Source organism: Vombatus ursinus, unplaced genomic scaffold (assembly GCF_900497805.2).
Source record: "Vombatus ursinus unplaced genomic scaffold, bare-nosed wombat genome assembly UNPS02014772.1, whole genome shotgun sequence".
In the NCBI taxonomy this organism is placed as follows: domain Eukaryota; kingdom Metazoa; phylum Chordata; class Mammalia; order Diprotodontia; family Vombatidae; genus Vombatus; species Vombatus ursinus.
The window spans coordinates 23837398-23858417 of record NW_020954550.1 but is presented as its reverse complement, the minus strand read 5'-3'; the positions used below and the strand labels follow the sequence as shown (position 1 = coordinate 23858417).

General features: G+C 39.8%; 1 protein-coding gene across 2 annotated transcripts; it reads left to right on the top strand.

Moving 5' to 3' along the window:
- The first annotated feature begins 541 nt into the window (after positions 1-541).
- Positions 542-8028, top strand: FST (follistatin). Of its 2 annotated transcripts, none has more exons than XM_027863496.1 (6): positions 542-997; positions 3077-3268; positions 3746-3964; positions 4421-4645; positions 5555-5785; positions 6961-8028. In XM_027863496.1, the coding sequence occupies exons 1-6, from the start codon at positions 916-918 to the stop codon at positions 7041-7043; spliced, it is 1032 nt and encodes a 343-aa protein (XP_027719297.1). In that variant the 5' UTR covers positions 542-915; the 3' UTR covers positions 7044-8028. The 2 variants fall into 2 exon arrangements, with proteins under 2 accessions (XP_027719297.1, XP_027719298.1); XM_027863497.1 differs by lacking the exon at positions 6961-8028 and adding an exon at positions 6670-6953.
- Positions 8029-21020: the final 12992 nt, after the last annotated feature.

Below are 21020 nucleotides of genomic sequence, written 5' to 3'. Positions count from 1 at the left end.
AGAAAGACGGACAGATGGACAAAGGGACAGACAAGCAGACAGATGGACTGACGGATAGGGAGACAGACAGACAGACGGAGAGGCACGGACCTTCTCTCTCTTTGCTGAGATTACATGAATTTCAAGAGCGGCAGAACATAAGCAATAAATGCACGTTTAGAGCTGACCCGGAGCTAGATATTTCAGCAGCCTGGTGTGTTATGTTGGGGTTTAAAAAAAAAAAAAAAAGTCTTTCAGAACTGAAAGAACGCCTGGAGAAGACAAACTCACGTTTCCCCTCCATTCCCCCCCCCCCCCCCCCCGTCACCGCCGCCCCACCCCCCACATCTCCAGCCAAAGGAGCCGGCGGCGGCTGTTGGTTCTTAGGGGTTGCATTCAAAAGTGTGGCCGGTATTCATGACTTTAAGTGGGTGTTCTTCCCCACCCCCCCCCCCCCCCAACCCCCCTCCCCCCCCCCCCTCCCAGTCTAGTTTCACCCTCCCCCTTTGCTACTACGCAAACAAGAACTCCAACGATTCCCCCGCGTCCAGATTTGATTTCAGGCAGCGTATGCACCTAAAACAGATAATTGGGAAGGTGGAAAATGTCACCTGATTCACACTGAACTTTTGAAAATCTCCCCACCCCCAAACACTCACACACACACACACACACACACACACACATACACACACACATACACACGCGCGCACACATACACACACATACACACACACATACACACACACTAGGAGACCGCCCACCGCAAACAGCTAAGACCCCCATATAGATTTAAAGAGAGACTGCACTCAGATTCTGACGTTCATTGAATAGAGCAGTCTGACTAGTGGTGCTCTCTCCTCCACTTGATATTGTCGCTCTCTTGCTCTCTCACACACGCTCACACATACTCACTCAGTCACTCGTATCCTGAGGATGTTAAATCAGAGAAACCAGCCGGGCATGCTTTTACTCCTGATCCTGCTGTGCCAGTTCATGGAAGATCGCACAGTCCAGGGTAAGTAGGCTAAGGTTTTGTTTGTCGGACTGATTTGTCTCGTACTTTTCTGTCTACCCGTAATCTGTTCTGGGCTGTTCTGGTCTGCTTAACGCCTCTCTTTGAAGATGGTTCGTTGTACCAAGTTAACTGCTCCGGAATGTACAGGAATAGGAAAACTTAAGGAAGTGACATTCTGGACTGGAAGCTGTATTTATTGCTCGAGTTATTATTAACAACATAAAGAGTGAATGAGCAATAGTTCAGCAGTTAGGACTGGATGCTCAAAGTTCCTGCTGTAATTAGTTTAGAGATGTTATCGCCTCTGGCTGGGGTGGGGGGAGAGGTAGGGGGGAAGTATCAGTATCCTGAAGATTACAGGCGACCCTTTTTACAAACTAATCATGTGTATTATATGTATATTATTTTTTACCGCTTTCCTGGATAACTATATTATATGACTTTGGGGGACACTGAATTTACCCCTGTGTCTGGGAAACGTGGTTCCAGAAACCTGGCACAAAGCTAATATTGGGAGAGGAAGTTTTTAGGTGGAAAATAGCTTTCTGCTCTGTGAATCCTTCCTTTCCTCTCCCCAAATTTATTCCAAACACTAATCTAAGTGGTATACAAGATAACATTTTTTTTAAAAATGTCCTTCCGAAGCCACTGTAATTTTCAATGGATAACATGAGGAGCTCACAAACTGATTAAAATTCTGATATAGGTAGACTAAGTGACTAAGACCTTGAAGGAGACTTTTCAGAAGAAGGCTATTTGCTTAACTTATTGTTTGAGGAACTTTTTTTTAGTACAATAGCCTACAGACCAATTACTAGAATCAATTGGTATTGATTGAGTTGCTGGGAAAAAATCACATCGATGATTCATGGTAGATTCATCCTACCAAAATCCCTGCATTATAAACCCAAGAGTTGCTTGAACAAGGTTTTTGGCTTGGGCCAATTTAGGACATCGAAACTTTCAGCACTAAAATTTAAAATAAAAAAATTTTTTTTTAAAACCTTACAAAAACTCTTTCTGGTTTAAGCAGCACAGCACATATTTCATCTTGCTTTCCAGAAGATGGCACGTTAACCTGTAGCTTTAGCAGCCATATCACTGTTATTTTAAACTTTTTAAATGCCTTTTGACATTGCCTCCTAGCTTTCTGCTGGAGTTACATACAATTTGTCCGCCCTTCTTGAGATAACTAGCAAATTCGTTTAGCACAAGTTGGGGGCACTAGAAGCAGCAGACTTCAGGGATTTCGAAATGACTACTGGGGCAGGCGAGAAAGCTTCTCCCAATTCTTAAAGATTGCAAAATGGGCTGTTGGACTGCAATTCTATGCAGCAGCAGCAGCCTCAGCAGCGGCAGCGGTAACAGCAGCAGCCGCAGCAGCAAGGCAGCAGCAGCAGCAGCAGCAAGGCAGACTCTGGTCATGCAGAAGTTGTTTTGTGGGTTTTTTTTTTTCTTTCATTTTTTAAGTGCCTTTTGCTCGGTTTTGTGTGTGTGTGTGTGTGTGTGTGTGTGTCTGTGTCTGTGTCTGTGTCTTTTTAAGTTCCTACTTTCCTAACCCCTGTCACAAATAATACCCACACCCCCTACATGAAACCAACATGTAAAAACATCCGTCGCATCCTGTTTTTGTCAGGTTATTTAAGCTGCTCTTCGAGTTGCTGCAGGTTATGAAATGGGACGAATAAAAGTAAACAGTCTAGTAAAAGTCAATGAAAGCTGCACGTGTTGTGTCTGGGTCACTGGTAACTGACACTGATACGGCTGGAATGCTCTCTCTTCTCTCCCTCTCCCTTTTCACTTCTCTCTCTCCCAATTCTCTCTCTCTTTTCCCAATTCTCTCTCTCTTTTCCCAATTTCTCTCTCTCCCTCTCTCCCTTTCTCCCTCTCCTTCTCTCTCTCCCTCTCCTCTCTCCCTCTCTTCCCCTCCCTCTCACTCCCTACCTCCCTCTCTCTTCTCCCTCCTCCACCTCCTCCTCCTCTCTCCGCTCCCCCTTCTCTCGGTCTCCCCTCCCTCCCGTTGTCTCTCTGTCTCCCTCCCTCTATCCCCACCCACTCCACCCCCTTTCTCTGTTACAGCTGGGAATTGCTGGCTCCGGCAGGCAAAGAACGGTCGTTGCCAGGTCTTGTACAAAACTGGTCTCAGCAAAGAAGAGTGTTGCAGCTCGGGGAGGCTTAGCACTTCGTGGACAGCAGAAGACGTGAATGACAGCACGCTTTTCAAGTGGATGATTTTTAACGGGGGCGCCCCGAACTGCATCCCTTGCAAAGGTAGAGCTACTCATTTAAACTTTCAGGCCATTCAATAGAGGGCGTTCCACTGGCAGCTTCTTTCCTGTCCTAGGAGGCAAAATTAGGCATTCTTGGTGTTGGGAAGAGTGGGGCTGGATTGGGTGTCTTTTGTCTGTGGATTTAGTTTAAGGGGTTTCTCTGGCACCCTTGAGATCATAGCGTGTTTGAAACGCGCCTTTTGGAGACTTCTGACAAAGAACCGATCTACAAAGGTCCTTATGCTTCTTAGTCCTATGTGAGTAGAGAAGTCAACAGCAGAACCCTCTGTCGAATATTTTGGATGGATTACTGATCTGGACAGCACCTTCACTTGCCCCTAAAAACCCTTTTCCTCCTGAAGGATTAGTTTCTCTGCTCGGTAGCTCCAGGTTGTACAATTGTGTAGGGCACAAATGATCCTCGTGGCTGACCTGGAGACTAGCCCTTCTATAAATGATACCTCTTTCCAACTCCTAGAAACGTGTGATAACGTGGACTGTGGACCTGGAAAGAAATGCAAAATGAACAAGAAGAACAAACCTCGGTGTGTCTGCTCTCCGGATTGCTCCAATATCACTTGGAAGGGCCCAGTCTGTGGACTAGATGGCAAAACCTACAAAAACGAATGCGCTCTCCTCAAAGCCAGATGTAAAGAGCAGCCAGAACTAGAAGTCCAATATCAAGGCAAATGTAAAAGTAGGTTTGGAGTTCTTGAAACAAGCATCCTCCTCCTCTAATCATCTTTTAAGCAGAAGTAAAATTTGTAGTAGTTAAGAGCTGACAACTCTATTATCATCTTTAAAATGGGGAGATCCTTAAAGAATTGTTGTGTGGATCAAATGAGCTAATGTGTGCATGGGGCTTTCCAAAACTTAAATGGCTACATAAATGTGAGCTGCGACCAGCCGTGTGGGGCCATGTTGTCTTCAACAGTAAGGAACCCCAAATAAAACCATTTTGGGCTACTAAATATTAATTTTAAACAGTCAAGAGCCCAATTAGAGTCAGTGGACTTTGTCCTGAAAAAATTCCCCAAGTATCTTTTGAAAAGATGGAGGCTTGTTTCAGGGTTTCAGTGATAATATTAGAAGTTCCCTCCCTAAGGGCCAGGCTATGCCTATTAATGTTTGTGTGTTTCTGTCTTTATTTCAGAGACCTGTAGAGATGTTTTATGTCCAGGCAGTTCCACGTGTGTGGTGGATCAAAGCAATAATGCCTACTGTGTGACATGTAATCGGGTTTGTCCAGAGCCTACCTCCTCTGAGCAGTATCTCTGTGGGAATGATGGAATAACTTATCCTAGTGCTTGTCACCTGAGAAAGGCTACCTGCCTGCTGGGCAAATCAATTGGATTAGCCTACGAGGGAAAATGTATCAGTAGGTATTCTGATTTGGGGAAGAGGGGGGTGGGGTGGGTAGAGATTATGAGTAGCTAGTTACAGTTTGATTGCCTGGTTGTCAACAAACTAACAAATCAAAAGCTCTCCTGAGCAAGTCACTTCCACTGGTAGAGAGATGTTTTCCATTTTTGATGAACTGGCTACAGCTTGCTTCATGGAAACAGCTGTCTTCAGGAAGTGTTGGTAAACATGTACAAATGACAGTAAGAGTATGAACCAATTGATTTTCCATCTTTCCCTCCCCAGCTCAGGACTTACTCAATTTGTTGATTTAAAGGGAAATTGTTGTACTACAGAGAAGAAATAAATAGGTCACTGGTTCCTAAACTAATTGGAACTATGTAATATCATTACTTTACTGGATGGTCTTGTCTTTTTTTTTTAATCCCTTTTCTGTCTTGAACTTTGGGAGCCCATTGATCTTTGCTAAAATAAAATGTCTCCCAAGATTCTGAATAAAATTTCCTTTCATGCACTATTATATAAGACCCTTACTGTGACTTCTGTGACTTTGTGCTTTAAAAATTAGCATTTAGCATCCTTTTTTCCAAATATTTTAAAATGTCTTATGAGCAAAATATATAATTTGAAGCTCCAAGTTAATTTCTAATCTTAGGATAAAAGAGATAAGTGCCTAACTTGAGGGAAACTGCCCTGGCAGTGAGAAATAGATTATGAAAAAAGTGTGTGTCTGTGTGTGTGTTTGTGTGTGTGTGTGTGTGTGTGTGTCTGTGTGTCTGTGTCTGTGTCCGTGTCTGCATCTGTGTCTGTGTTTCGAAAGGGAAATGCTGGGGAGGGGTGGAGAAGGCAAGAAGGAGGGAAAAGAAGTAAGGAATGAAAGAAACAAAGATATGACTTTACTCATCACAGAAATATTATATTTTAGAGGCAAAGTCCTGTGAAGATATCCATTGTAGTGGTGGAAAGAAATGTTTATGGGACTCCAAAGTTGGCAGAGGCCGGTGTTCACTCTGTGATGAGTTGTGTCCTGAAAGTAAATCTGATGAGGCTGTCTGTGCTAGCGACAATGCCACTTATGCCAGTGAGTGTGCCATGAAGGAGGCTGCCTGCTCCACAGGTGTGGTCTTGGAAGTAAAGCATTCAGGATCTTGCAATTGTAAGTGTTCCTTTTAACCTTATAGCACTTTAAGGCTTTAAAGGCAATCCTTAGGTAACAAAGTCTTAGGGAGAAGGAAGGAAGAAAGAAAGAAAGAAAGAAAGAAAGAAAGAAAGAAAGAAAGAAAGAAAGAAAGAAAGAAAGAAAGAAAGAAAGAAAGAAAGAAAGAAAGAAAGAAAGAAAGAAAGAAAGAAAGAAAGAGAGAAAGAAAGAAAGAAAGAAAGAAAGAAAGAAAGAAAGAAAGAAAGAAAGAAAGAAAGAAAGAAAGAAAGAAAGAAAGAAAGAAAGAAAGAAAGAAAGAAAGAAAGAAAGAAAGAAAGAAAGAAAGAGAAAGAAAGAGAAAGAAAGAAAGAAGGGAGGAGGGAAAGATGAAAGCAAGGGAAAGGGAAGGATGGAAGAATGAAAGAGGGAAGGAAGGAATGAGGGAGGGAAGGAAGGAAAGAAAAAGGAAGGAAGGAAGGAAGGAAGGAAGGAAGGAAGGAAGGAAGGAAGGAAGGAAGGAAGGAAGGAGGATCTATGTAAACATTTTGCTGTAGGAAGTAGATGATTAGTAAATGGTACCAGCTCTTCAGTAATCACCAGAGGGAGTTCCTGAAATGTTATAGAGATACTTTTTTAAATTTTTTAGAATATCATGTCATCAGCTAGGGGTTGCCTATAAGAACATTTTTCAAGCTGTTTTGTTCTAATTTGTTTGTTCTGTGTGCTTTGCTGTTTGCTTTATTAACACTTGGACATAACCTAACTCCATAAATAAAAAAAAAAGACAGCTATATGTTGGCCTATGGGCAGCTGTTCCTCTGCAGATAGTCACTACTAACTTTGAATTAAGGACTCCAAGCATTTAAACCTAGAACACAAGAGCACTTTTTATCTGATTTCAGGAATCTTCCAATAAAACCTGAGCCATTGATTCTTCAGAACTTTCTGCAGTTTTTGACTTCATAGATTATGTCTTTAAAAGCAAAACAAAACAAAAATAAAACAAAACAAAACAAAACAAAAAACCCTTATTGCATAACAGCAGATGCAAAAGAGCATCTCACTGCAAGTCACATAAAAATGCACCGCTGTATTATGGCTGTTTCAGAGGGCTTTGAAAGCGTGCACTGAGCTGCTTCTGCGCTGTTGTTGTCCTTATTTAAACAACAGCTCCCCTGTATTCCCCCATCTAGCCATTACTGAAGACACGGAAGAGGAGGAGGAAGATGAAGACCAGGACTACAGCTTTCCTATATCATCAATTCTAGAGTGGTAAACCCTCCATCAGTGTTGGGATAGCCCTTGGGCAAAAAAAAAAAAAAATCAGTGTCCATACTGTAAATAAGTGTATGCTTATTTATTTTGAGGGGAAAAGTACACGGAAAGGACCTTTGTCCTGCAGCCCTCTCCCAGGCAACCTTTCCACTGACTTGACATGGGAGAGGCTGTCAGTGTGAGGTCTACTGGATTGGGCTCCTAGTTGAGACTTGTAGACATTTATTTATACTGTGTCATGTTTTATAATTTATACATAAAATGTCTGGTTGACTGTACACCTTGTTTTTGAAGAAATTTATTCGTTAAAGGAAGAGCAGTTGTTATTTATTGTGAGGTCTCTTGCTTGTAAAGTAAATGGCTTTTTTTTTCTCCTTGTAAAACATTTTAATCCATTCCTTACCACTCACTTACCTGGTCACCTTTCGGTTCACTTCTGTTTAATTCCCTTTCCACTTTAATGAACATGCATGTCAGTTTCTACCATGTTTATTTATTGGATTTTCTGCTGCCAGTTCTGTACATACATGATCCCTGGGGTTTTTGTTTACAAGGAATCTTGACTGACCAAAAGGCATTATAACTTGACTCAAATGTAGAGTACAGTGGTCCCATCTTAAAGGAAATTCCTACTTCAGTTCTCTCTCATTCTGCCCAAGATAGTATGGTGATACCAGTACTAGAGTGAAACAGATATGTTATTAGACTTTGAAAATTCACAGATCCAAAGAATTAGGGTGAGAAAGATGACTAACAGGGACGTAGGTGTGTCATGGCAGTGGAGGGGAGATTAATAGACACATACTTATTTTTTTTAGGTGTTTCCTTTCAGCTGGACTGCTGTACCCTTTAAGTTAGTTCTTTTCTCAAACAATATGTCATTAAAAGGTATATTAAAGCTTTATCAGTTCAGGTTTCTTGCTTTTCATAATTCCTTCTGATGCAATTTTATATTTTCAAACATGGCAAGTTAAATATAAATTCATTTAAATATATAGTTTTGTACTTTTCTACCATGTAAATGTGCAATGTATATAAAAAGTTATAATGTGTATTTGTAAATAAATGATGAGTGAAAAATAAAAAAAAGTTTTAAAAAATGTCTGAATTCCTCATTATGGAAAGAGAGTAGATTGGGCTTTGGGTCAAAGATCCTCATTATGTTATATAATAGTTGATGCATAATCTACCAAAAATTAGCATATAGGATGGCAGAATCTCCAAGGATTGGTTAATTGTAAACAGCTTTAGTAGAGTTAAAATGTAGTAAGGCCTGAGATTTATTTGTACCTGATGCTAGTCGTTCTCTAATTAAACTCCAACTGGAATAAACAAAGAGTCAATGTGGTTTCCTATTTGCAAACTCCCCCTCAAGCTGGACTGGGATTTTTATCCTAAGTAACTTGCTTCCTCCTTTGGTCTGTCTGTGTTGGGAACTTTCACCTATGCCCAGTTAAGTTTGAATCTACTCATCCCATTTACCAATTGAGGTTCATCCTGAAACATCAAAAGGAATCTTATCACAAAGAAGGGGTTCCAAAAGACTGTATAGTAAAGTATATCACCAAACTGTCTCACATACATACTATGTAAATGAGTGCCCTTTTCCTCAAATTGGTAAATCTCTGTGGCCTTAGCCTAAAAGAAGGAATTAGAGGGGATAAGAGTAGGGGCAGCTTGATTTTGACACTCTGAAATGATCCATTTATACTAATAACACTGTTTCAAGAGGGCATGAACCACTTTTGAGATAATGAAAGATTGTAAAAGATTGAGCTCAAATGAAATCTTCATCAGAATTGTGACAAGATAAAATGAAGGCATGTTTTGGTAATTTAGACAATTCAGATACCTAATTTGCATGATTTTTCCAGTGTAGTCATCTATGGATTTGAAATAAACTGAACATTTGCCTTCAAATGTCTGATTTACTTTCTGCTGGGTAAACAAAGCCATTGATAGCTAAGTAGTTAGATACCTAGATAGATCCATATAGGCATAAATAGATTAGATATAGTTATAAAGATCTAAGAAATACCAAATCCAAATAAATAACTAGGAGTGCAGGACTGAATGAAGAGAAGTTAATTTTAGCAATAGTATTATATAAATAAAAGTGCTTAAAGCAACTATCCCAACTAAATTCTTTTTAAACTCTTCTTTTTTGAGGAAACCATGGTAGTGGAAAGGATTTCTCAAAAAAAAAAAAAGAAGGAAGGAAAGAAGAAAGAGAAAGCAAGGAAGGAAAAAAGAAAGAAATAGATGTGTCAGAAAACTTTGGATCTAAAATGTGGTCGCAATATGAGAAATTTGGTGGGCAGAGAGGGGAGCCACATTTTAGTATGAGCTTGTATAATAATTAGGAAGCCTGTTGGGTTTTGTTATCCTTCAGCCCTGGATTCCCAGAGGGAGAGAAAAGGGAGGTGTGGAAAACAGACAGGCTGCCATTAACCACAAGAAGAGGAGGGTCATAACTTCTCCTGTACTGAGAAGCTACTGAGTTGCCACTAGGGAAAGGCTCTACGAAAAGGAAAAGAGAGATGGGTAGATAGAGTTTCACAGCCTTTCCAGGTGTTGATTTGTTACTTTGTCCTGGGATGCTGTAGACGTTTTAAAGCTGCCACTAACCTGATCAGAGTAAAAATGTCTAATTTAATGGGAATCGATGTGTGTCTTGGCAATAGGGAGTGATAAAATCAACAGCTTGCCTTTTAAATAGCATCCAGATTATTTATTTTAAATTCTGATTTCACCTCTCTGGATATCAATCATTCCTTTCAGGACCCAAATAGTATTTGATTTTTTTTCCTGGTGTTTCCCCTTTTGGCTTTTACCAGCAATTTTGTGCTAGGCTAATTTGTCCCCCACCCCCACCCCCACCCCAAGAATCTAAAGTTTTGTCCAAAATCAAAACTTGACTAATACTCAATAGACAACTGTTTGAACTAAAAATAGAAGCTGGGACTAGATCTGTGATCTCATTGGTATAGGGAATTCCCCAATGAGGAAATGCTAATGGAGTTTAGCAGATTACATTCTTTGAGACTTTCCTACAGTACTGAAATTGACTTACCCTAAGCCACACAGCCACTATGTATCATTGTCAGAACTTGAATACAATCCTTCTTAGCTCTGAGACCAGCTCTCTTACAGTGTGGTGCTTCCCCTAATTAAAAAAGATGACTCACACACACACACACACACACACACACACACACACACACACAGAGACACACAATCTTAATCATTTACATTTAGAATGTTAGTATGAGAAATGGCTACTGATGACTAGTAATAGTAAGCAGGCTTTATGCAACATGGATAAGCAAAAAAAAAAATTAAGAATCAAAGAGAAGATCTTTTCTGATTTTCATTTTCATCCATGGTGGTCCATTCCAAAGATATTCTATAATGCAGGATAGAACATCATTCTATAAACCAAAAATGGTGTAGCTGGTGTGATCACAAACATCTTCTTGAATGATGAATGTACCTAAAGACACTCTAGTGCCTCCCTGTTTTTGTGGTACATAGTTGTTTGTGTGTCATCTTTCCTATTAGCCTGTAATAACTTTGGTTGTAGTGACTGTTTTTGTCTTTCTTCATGTCCCCAGAACTTAGCACAGTGCCTGTCACTTAGTAGGTACTTATTAAATGCTTGCTGACTTGACTTCAATAAAAGAAACTCTTACTGGAGAACTCTTCCTGTCCTTAGAGAGGCAATTGAAATATAAAAAATCATTTCAAAACACTTTGCCACTTTGTGGCACCAAAATACTTGGCAAAATAAGAATATCTACTCTTCATCCAAGTCCTCTTAATAACAGCTAACATTTAAATAGTGCTTACTATTTGCCAAGTGCTGTGCTAAGCACTTTATTATGTCATTTTATTTATTTATATTGTCACTTTATTAAGTCATACCTTTATTAAGTCAAGAAAAGACCTCAGAGACTTCATTAAGTCAACCATTTCATTTGACAAAAGTGGGTTAGAGTGGCACAACCCTGGGAGGTAGATGCTATTACTGTGTCCATTTTTCCGATGAAGAAACTGAGGCACACTGAAGTTAAGTGATTTGTCCAGGTGCACACAACTAGAAGGTATTTGATGCTGGATTTGAAGTCAGGTCTTTTTGACTCCAGGCCCAGCACTATATCTATTGTGTCACCCAGCTTTTACCCATCTTAGATGAGACTGACAGACAAAGAGCCAGACTTCATGACACCTTACATGTATTCTACCTGGCAAGTTTTTTATTTTGAGCATCATAGTACCAATCAATATGATTGGTGCTGGCTATAACAGAAACATGAGGCAAGCCCTCTGGTAAGAGATGGTGCTGAACAGAAAGAAGACTGAAGCACTCAGGAGAGAAGGAAAAAGAAGACTGGACACAGCTACAATTTCTGTCTCCATAATTAGATGCTGATACTAGAGAACAATAACTGCTCATACTGGGAAATTGCAGATGTCATAACATTTCACATGAAAGCAAAACAAAATCAGCAGCTTGAATATTTAGCCGAATTTATTGAGTTTCTAGCTCTGATAGCCAAAAGGGCAAAATTGATGACAACAGATATTTTGCTTTCTTTTCAATGGAATTTTAGAATGGCCTCATAGAAAGTTCACTTGTTGCTAACATTTGCTGGTCCCTAAACACATTTTGCTTTGTTTTGTTTTTGCTCCCCCCCCATCCCAAGAGATCTCGAGGAGCCAAACACACAAAATCAGCATTCTTTATAGAAATTCATTCTCATATGGCATGAATAAAACTACTTTGACATAGACAACAGACTTATTTGCAAGTGTGGCTTAAATTATATATGCATGTATTACATCAAAACTAGTTTTCCATGGAGAGTAACTAGTATCAGCTTATGATTTCTAAAGGGTAAGTTTTATTCCAAAGAGTGTCAATGCTGACAATTTTAAAAATGACTCAAGTATAAATTAATGAGACTTTGTAACAACAATGTCCCTGAAATGAAACCAGTGGCAAACAACTCCTTATTTGTAGATTATTAGTTCTAGAAGAGAGCTCAGGGCCTTCATTTAGTCAACCACATCATTTGACAAAAGTGGGTCAGAGTGGCAAAACGAGTAAACCAAGATTCACACATCACAAAGCACAGACTCAGAATCCAAACCCAGGTTTTCTGACTCCAGACCCAGTATGTTTTCTGGTACATCATAGTCTCACCTTCCAAGTAGAGGTAAAGGAGATGTTTTCTTCATTGCAATGATCTCAAGAGGGCCATTTTTCATTGCCTACCCAGGAGGTTGTACAAGATGATTTTAAAAAAAAAAAATGGCATTCTTATGTCCTCAAAAACCTTCTCTCAGATTGCTCTTCATGTATTGCCACTGCCTAACCCAATGCTTTGTACATAGGAGGCATGTAATAAACATATATTGAACTGAATCATATCTGCCTTCAATTATTTGTTGTTCAGTTGCTTTCTAATTGTGCCCAATTCTTTGTTGAGGAAACTGAGGCAAACAGGGTTAAATGACTTGCTTAGGGTCACACAGCTAGTAAAGTGTCTGAGGCTGTATTTGAACTCAGGAAAATTAGTCTTCCTGACTTCAGGCCCAATGTTCTATTCACTGCACCACCTAGTCACCTCTCAAGTATTTAACACAGTCATACAGAAGAGGAGACCCCTCTAGTTAACAGGCAGTCATATAGGAGTCCTCTCTTGGCTTCAGAGGGCAAAATTAGAAGCAATAGGTCAAAGTTGCTGAGGCACATTTGGTTCAAAGTAAAGAAAAGCTTGCTATTAATGAGGCAGCATAGGCTGCAATGGGTTCCTGGTCGCTGGAGATGTTCAAGGGCAGGCTGAATGACCACTTGTCAGAGATGTTTCAGAGAATTCCTGTTCCAATACAGTGTAGACTAGCTGGCCCCTGTGGTCCTGTCCAACTCAGAAATTCTATGAGTTTGTTACTGGAACAAATGAGTGGTTGAATACCTCATCTCCTTTCCAAGTTTCATTGTATAAGCCATTATTCCTGCTCCTCTAAGCTAGAACATCAGTACATTCACTTCCCAGATCACTTCCCAGATGAAAGTGCTGCTACTAAGCTTGTGTTTGTGGTTAAGAAACTCAGGTTTTCCCAGCAAGTGTCAGCCATAAAACCCCAGAGTTGCTTTCCCCTTTGCAAAGAATGGAAACGTCCAAGTTGCTTTGATCAGATTCTAAAGTAGTTACTGACCCTGAGGGCTGGTTTTTCCTTTGAAAAGAAAATAAAAAAACCTTAAAGTTCTTTACTTGGTCATTGAGAATAGGAAACAGTAGAAGCCCTGACCAGACTTACCAAATGTTTACATAAACACACACACACACACATATACATAAATATATTGAGATAAATATATATATATATATATACTCTCCAAATCTCTCTTTCTCTCTCTGTGCATGTGTGTGTGTGTTTTCAAATCTGACCTCAGACACTTATTAGCTGTGAGACCTTGGGCAAGTCACTTAACCCTGTTTGTCTCAGTTTCTTCATCTGCAAAATGAACTGGAGAAGGAAATGGCAAACCACTCCAGTATCTTTGCCAAGAAAACCACAAATGGAGTCACAAAGAGATGGACACAACTGAACAACAACAATAATACTCTTCAACTATGTACACCATAATAATTCACATTTATGTATTAGTTCCAACTTTATAAAGTGTTTTTCTTGCAATCACACTGTAAAGTAGAGGGATATTGTCCCCATTTACTCATTGTTGTAATTCCTCTCCAGGCTGCACCCAGTACCTCTTCTACCAGGTTCCAACTCTTCATCCTGTAAGGTTATATCAGCCCTAGAGTTGACATATTGGAAGTATCCTCTACTCCTGAGAACTCTCCCTCTGATGGAATGACTCCTCTCAGACCATTTATTTAAGGAGAGTATCCAGGCCAGCCATGTCTCATTCCTCTCTAGGCTGTACTCCCAACTTTCTCTAACATTGCCCTCACACCAACTACCTTCATCCACCACCCAGCCTTTTCATCTTCTTTCTATGTGTTGTCTTCCTCCATTAGACTGTAAGCTCCTTGAAGGCAAGGACTGTCTTTCAATATGTACTTGTATCTCTAGCACTTAGCCCAATGCCTGACACATAGTAATCACTTAATAAATGCTAAGTTGACTAAGTGAGTTTTACAGATGGACAAATTGAGGCTCAGAGAGGTTAAGCCCATGGTTAGACAGCTAGTAAGTGTTAGAACTAGGATTCAAAAGTAGGGCAGAGCCTACATGGCAGAGTAAAAGCTGTGACTTGCTTGAACAAACCCCTCCAAAGATCTGTAAAAAAAAATGGCTCTTAACAAATTCTAGAGCATCAGAACCCACAAAAAGACAGAGTGAAACAAATTTCCAGCCCAAGACAATCTGGATGGTTGATTAGAAAGGTCTATCACACCAGGCTGGGAGAGAAATGCAGCACAGCATGGGAACGCAGGCAAAGACCAGGCCTCAGCGAACCTGGAGCAGCCCTCACAGGACGGAATCACTGGCAGCTGTGGCAGTTCCCAGATTTCTCAACCCACAAATGCCAAAAACAACTTAGAAGGTCAATAGGAAAGATCTGTGACCACAATGAGAGAGAAGTTTGGTCCCAGCCCCAGTCCTGGCACAGCCCGAGCATGGAGGCTGCTTCTGGAGCTCTCAGCCCACAGACTGAGGGGGAATCAGTGGCTGATTAGAGGGGCATGGCAGGGATCTCTTTGCTGGTGCTGAGGCAGGAGTCTGTTGCTTTGCCTGTGCTTGGATCTGGCTCACAGTTCTGAGGGACGGTCCTGGGGAGAGGAGAGCTGGTGTGGTGAAGCTTGTAGTGGCAGTGGAGAGGGAATTCTCCTCACAGTTCCAAGGCGGAAAAGAGTGCTTGTGGTCACTCAAAGACCAGAGCACAGGCCAAGGAAGGAGTAAACACCTCTCCCTTGATCATACCACCTTGGAAGAACTGAAAACTTATAGGTCCCTAGAAGTATCTCTGAAAACAGCTGCACAAAACCCCTGAAGCTTGGGACAGTACATTCTCCACACTGGAAGCAGATCCCTACCTTAACAAAGAGTTTAAAACTCAAGTAATTGGCTGGGAACATGAGCAAACAAAGGTGCAGAAAAAGTCAGACCATAGAATCTTTCTTTGGTGACAAAGAAGATCAAAACATACAACCAGAAGAGGACAAAAAAGTCAAAGCTCCTACATCCAAAGCTTCCAAGAAAAATATGAATCAGTCTCAGGTCATGGGAGAGCTCAAAATGGATTTTGAGAAGCAAGTAAGAGAAGTAAAGGAAAAAGTGGGAAGAAAAATGAGAATGATGCAAGAAAATCATGAAAAACTAGGCAACAGTTCGCTAAAGAAGACCCCCCCCAAAAAAAGATACTGAAGAAAATAACACCTTAAAAAATAGCCTAACCCAAATGGCAAAAGAGGCCCAAAAAGCCAATGAGGAGAAGAATGCCTTAAAAAGCAGAATTGACCAGATGGAAAAGGAAGTCCAAAAGCTCACTGAAGAAAATACTTCCTTAAAAATTAGAATGGAGCAATTAGAAGCTAGTGACTTTATGAGGAATCAAGACACTATAAAACAAAACCAAAAGAATGAAAAAAATGTGAAATACATCATTGGAAAAACAACTGATCTGGAAAATAGATGCAGGAAAGATAATTCAAAAATTATTGGACTACCTGAAAACCATGATCAATAAAAAGAGCTTAGACATCATCTTTCAAGAAATTATCAAGAAAAACTGCCCTAATATTCTAGAACCAGAGGGCAAAATAGAAATGGAAAGAATCCACCAATCACCTCCTGAAAGAGATCCCCGAAGGAAAACTCCTAGGAATATTGTAGCCAAATTCCAGAGTTCCCAGGTCAAGGAGAAAATATTGCAAGCAGCCAGACAGAAACAATTGAAGTATTGTGGAAACACAATAGGATAACACAAGATTTAACAGCTTCTACATTAAGGGATCGGAGGGCTTGAAATATGATATTCCAGAGGTCAAAGGACATAGGATTGCAGCCAAGAATGACCTACCCAGCAAAATTGAGTATAATACTTCAGGGGAAAGAATGGACATTCAGTGAAATAGAGGACTTTCAAGCATTCTTGATGAAAAGACCAGAGCTGAATAGAAAATTTGACTTTCAAATACAAGACTCAAGAGAAGCATGAAGAGGTAAACTGGAAAGAGAAATCATAAGGGACTTATTAAGGTTGAACAGTTTACATTCTTGCATGGAAAGATGATATTTGTAACTCATGAGACCTTTGTCTGTATTAGGGTAGTTAGAGGGGGAAAAAATTACATATATAGATAGATTGATAGATAGAGGGCACAGGGTGAGTTGAAGATGAATGGGTGATATCTGGAGAATAAAATGAAAGGATGAGAGAGGATTATACTGGGAGAAAGAGAAACGGAGAGATAGAATGGGATAAATTATCTCATATAAAACAAATAAGAAAAGGCTTTTACAGTGGAGTGGAAGTGGGGAAAGGTGAGAGGGAATGAGTGAATCTTATTCTCATCAGATTTAGCTTAAGTAGGAAATAACATACACACTCAATTGGGTATGGAAAGTTGTCTTACCCTATAGGAAAATAGAGAGGAAGGGGATAAGAGAGCAGGGAGATGATAGAGGGGAGGGCAGATTGGGGGAGGGGTAATCAAAAACAAACACTTCTGAAAAGGGACAGGGTCAAAAGAGAGAATAGAATAAATAGGGATGGGATAGGATTAAGGGAAATATACTTAGTTTTTCACAACATGACTACTATGGAAGTGTTTTGCATGACTACACATGTATAACCTGTATCAAGTTGCTTGACTTCTCAATGAGGGTGTGTGGGGAGGGAGGAAGGGAGAAAGTTTGGAACTCAAAGTTTTAAAAACAAATGTTGAAAAAAGAAGAAAAAAAAAGGATTCAAAAGCAAGTCTCTTGAAGCCAAAACAAGTGCTTTTTTCCCCTTTCTTGTTACTGTGAACTTGATAAACATCAACAAACACAAACACTTCTCTATACAGGGACAAATATGAAAAGAGGACTGCATATGAAATGAATTTCAACTATGTATAAGTTGGGTATGCATATACAAATATATGATAGACAGATAGATAGATCTCAAATTTAATTTAACAGTTTCAACATTGCCTCACTTGTTCATGTTGCCTTATGAACTTCCTTCTATTTATTTTTTAAGGATTCATTGATGCTTTTTTCTTCTATTTTTTTAGTATCACCATAACATTTTCATTCTCCTCATCTGTCCCCCCACAAACACAAAATAAAGTTCCTCCCTTATAAACAATAAACAAAATCATGCAAAAATTAATCTACACATCAGCTCTGCCTGAAGACGTTTGCTTCATTCTGAACCTTTGACCCATCAGCTTTCTGTAAAGAGGTGACCAACATGCTTTAACATAAGTCTTCTGGAGTCTTGCTTGGTCATTGTCAAGCACTCTTTTTGTTACAATAATGGAGACCTTTTAGCTACTTTCCCATAAAACATTTACTTACCCAAAATAGACTCATCTACCTAGGTATACACATACCCTTACCTCAATACAGCAAAGATCAATGGCAATGTCTCCCCATCCCACTTCAACCCAATACAGGTCAAAACCCCTTTGTGACTTAACAAATGGTTCTTGAGTGTTGCTAACTAATCACTCTGTGGCCAACCTGGTATTTATCTTTGCTTCACTTAGCTAGGCTCTTACTTGGACAGCAAGCATGTAGCCTAACATTAGGCATGTACGTAAAGCCTTTCTGGCTTTGTAGGACCTATCAGAGGTCACATGGCACTGTTATAGCTTTCAAGAACCCCAAATTACCTCCATGCTCCAATGGAGCAAGCACTGGAATAGGATTTGTATGGGCCAACTTGTATGAAATAGTTTCTTTTATAACTTGTTCTTTATGATTACATATTTAATTCTTTAATGTCATGCTGTTATTTTTAAGTCTCCTTTTTGTTCAGTTGTTGTTTTTGTTTTTAAACATGATATTGAATAGAAATTAGCTCAAGCACATGGTCTCAGCAGGACAGCTAAGTCAGGAGAGGACATGGCAGATCATGTCAGGAATGTGTGTGCTGCTGTGTAACTATAAAAGCTCTGTTGAGGCAGCTTATAATCCATAGTCATTTTGCTGAGACTCCAAGTGGGCCACCTCCCAATTCTATGCAGACCTCCCTGCTTGAATTCTTTACTATGTCCCCTACTCACCTGCTTCCATCTCAAATGCCAGTGAATTTTGGCATTCTCAATAATAATCTCCTGGTTTCTGCTCTAGCTGGGCCTCTGGCTCATGTTCCTTGAGATCCCAATGTGAATCTCATCCTTCTTTCCCAGGAGGGGGTGATATTCCTCAGGCCAATTTATTACCCTAGCCATAGATACGTGTAAACCCTCCCAGAAGTAATGTGACAAATTTATGACTTTTATCTTGTTCTCAGATTAAAACACATGATTTGCTATTTGAACCAAATATGTCATCATTATATCATAAACTTAGAGCTGGTGGCATCCTTTGAGACCATCTAATACAAATCCCTCATTTAATAGATTAGAAAACTGAGCCTTGGAATAAATAAATGAATGAAAACACATTTATTAAGTGTTTACTATGTTTTAAATACTGTCCTAAGTGCTGAGGATGCAAATAGAAAAAGTAAGCCAACCCTGTCTTCAAATAATTTATATTCTAATGAGAAGGCCAGCACACATAGAGATATTTTACTCAGATAATTCACAGAGATGGTGAATGGAGTCATACAGTAACTGATTGTCAATTCATTTCCAGAAATGGTAGTGTGCATTTAAATATTGTTCTCAGAACTTCAGGTAGTTAAGTCATGGTGTGGCATAAAGATGGTTAGCATAAAGGTCTGTGTCAGGCAGGAAATGGTGAAACCTCAGCCATCAGAAGTCAAGGGCCTAGGGAAATTCAGTTGGGGACAGGGAATGATTAATGGAAAAAGTGATACCTGAGTTGAACCTTCAAAGAATGGAGGGACTCAAAAAAAAAAAAAAAACAGAGATATGGCATGGGAAAAGTCAATTTCAGGTGGAAATACCAGAATGAGCAAAGACATATGAAGATGGGACAGTGAAAGATAAGAATGGGATACAGTGGGTGGCCGGGATGGCCAGAACATAGAATACAAGAAGGAGATATAAGGCTGGAATCATATATTATGGATCCCAATTATGGAGGGACTTGAATATAAAAACAAAGAGTTTTTAATTTATCCAAGAGACATTAGAAGGTACAGAAAGTTTTTAATAGAGGACTAACATGAGTAGGACAGTTAGAAAAATTACCTGTACAACACTGTGGGAAATGGATTGTTGAAAGGAGAGAGTAGAGATGAGACAGAGCTAAGATGGAAGAGTAGCAGGAAAAAGTACAACTAAATCCCGTCCCCCCTCAGCCCCATACACACACCTCCAAATAGAGCTTAAAAATACATTAGCCTGAATCCTGATTCAGGGAAATCCAAACAGTAATTCATTTTTCCAGACCATATCAACATAGAGAGATAGTCAGAAAGTTCTACAGACACTATGGCTGGGGTTCTAGCCAGAGACAGCTATTTGGAGGATTCCAGTGTAGGGATAGACTGTGTATCACAGAAGAAGTTCCAGATCCAGCAAAAAGGGACCCAACCTTGTGCAGGGTGATGCAGTAGGTGTCATCTGGCAGCTCTGCTGCTTATTACTCAGGTCCAGGGCACAGATCTCCAGGATTGAATGAGTAGGGCAGGGGTCCCAGTTCTAGTCTCCAGCCCAATTTGAAGACTTCAGTAGAATAACTAGGGCAGGAATCCAAGACCAAAAGGGCATCTATAGTACTATCACTGAACCAGCAGGGCTTTCCAGATAATTGATTGTGGCTAAGTCCAGCAATAATCTATTGGAACTTCAATTTGGACAAGGCCACAGGTGTGTTGTTCAGACCTGAACTCAGGTCAAGAACTGCAGAGCTAAGAACAAGAGAGTAGAGATTAGACTTTGCCCTTTATCTTTGCACTTTGGGAGCACTGAAAGTTTTTGGGTCCTAAGCCTGAGATTCTGGAATAAGTCAACACTCAATTCTCCTTGAAAGTAACCTCAGAAGCAGCCTGGACATTCCCTAAAGAAGAGCTCAAAGCCTGGTCCTAACATAAAGTATAAAAATTTAGATTGGAAAAATGAGTAAGGGGGCAGCTAGGTGGCACAGTGGATAGAGCACCGGCCCTGGATGGAGGATCTGAGTTCAAATCTGGCCCCAGACACATAACACTTACTAGCTGTGTGACCATGGGCAAGTCACTTAACCCCACTGCCTAGCCAAAAAAAAAAAAAATGAGTAAGCAAGCAAAAAAAAAAAAATTCCACCATAAATATCTATTATGCTGACTGGGATGCTCAAGACATAAATGCAGAAGAAAAGAGTGACTTCAAAACATCTACAAACAATGTCTCAAAAAGAGATGGCTTGCACATATGTTCAACATATTCAACAGAATTCCTGAAAGAATTGAAGCAAGAGTTGAAAAAAAATGTAAATGATCTTTAAAATCAAACGAGAGCACTAAAAGAAATGGGAAAAAGAAATCACACTATGGGAAAAAAAGAATTGCCAAAGGAATTAACAGTTTAGAACAAGAAGTACCAAATCTTACTTAAGAAGCCAACTCCTGAAAATTATGACAGACCAAAAAGAAGTTAATGACTCCATGAGACAACACTAAATATTAAAACAAAGTCAAAACACTGATAAAGTAGAAGGAAATGTAAAAATTCCTTGATCTGGAAAAGAAATTGAGGAGAGATAATTTAATAATCATTGGACTACCTTAAAGTCATGACCAAAACAAAAAATAAAACAGTCCAGCCATCATATTTCAAGAAATCACATACACACACACACACACACACACACACACACACACACACACACACACACA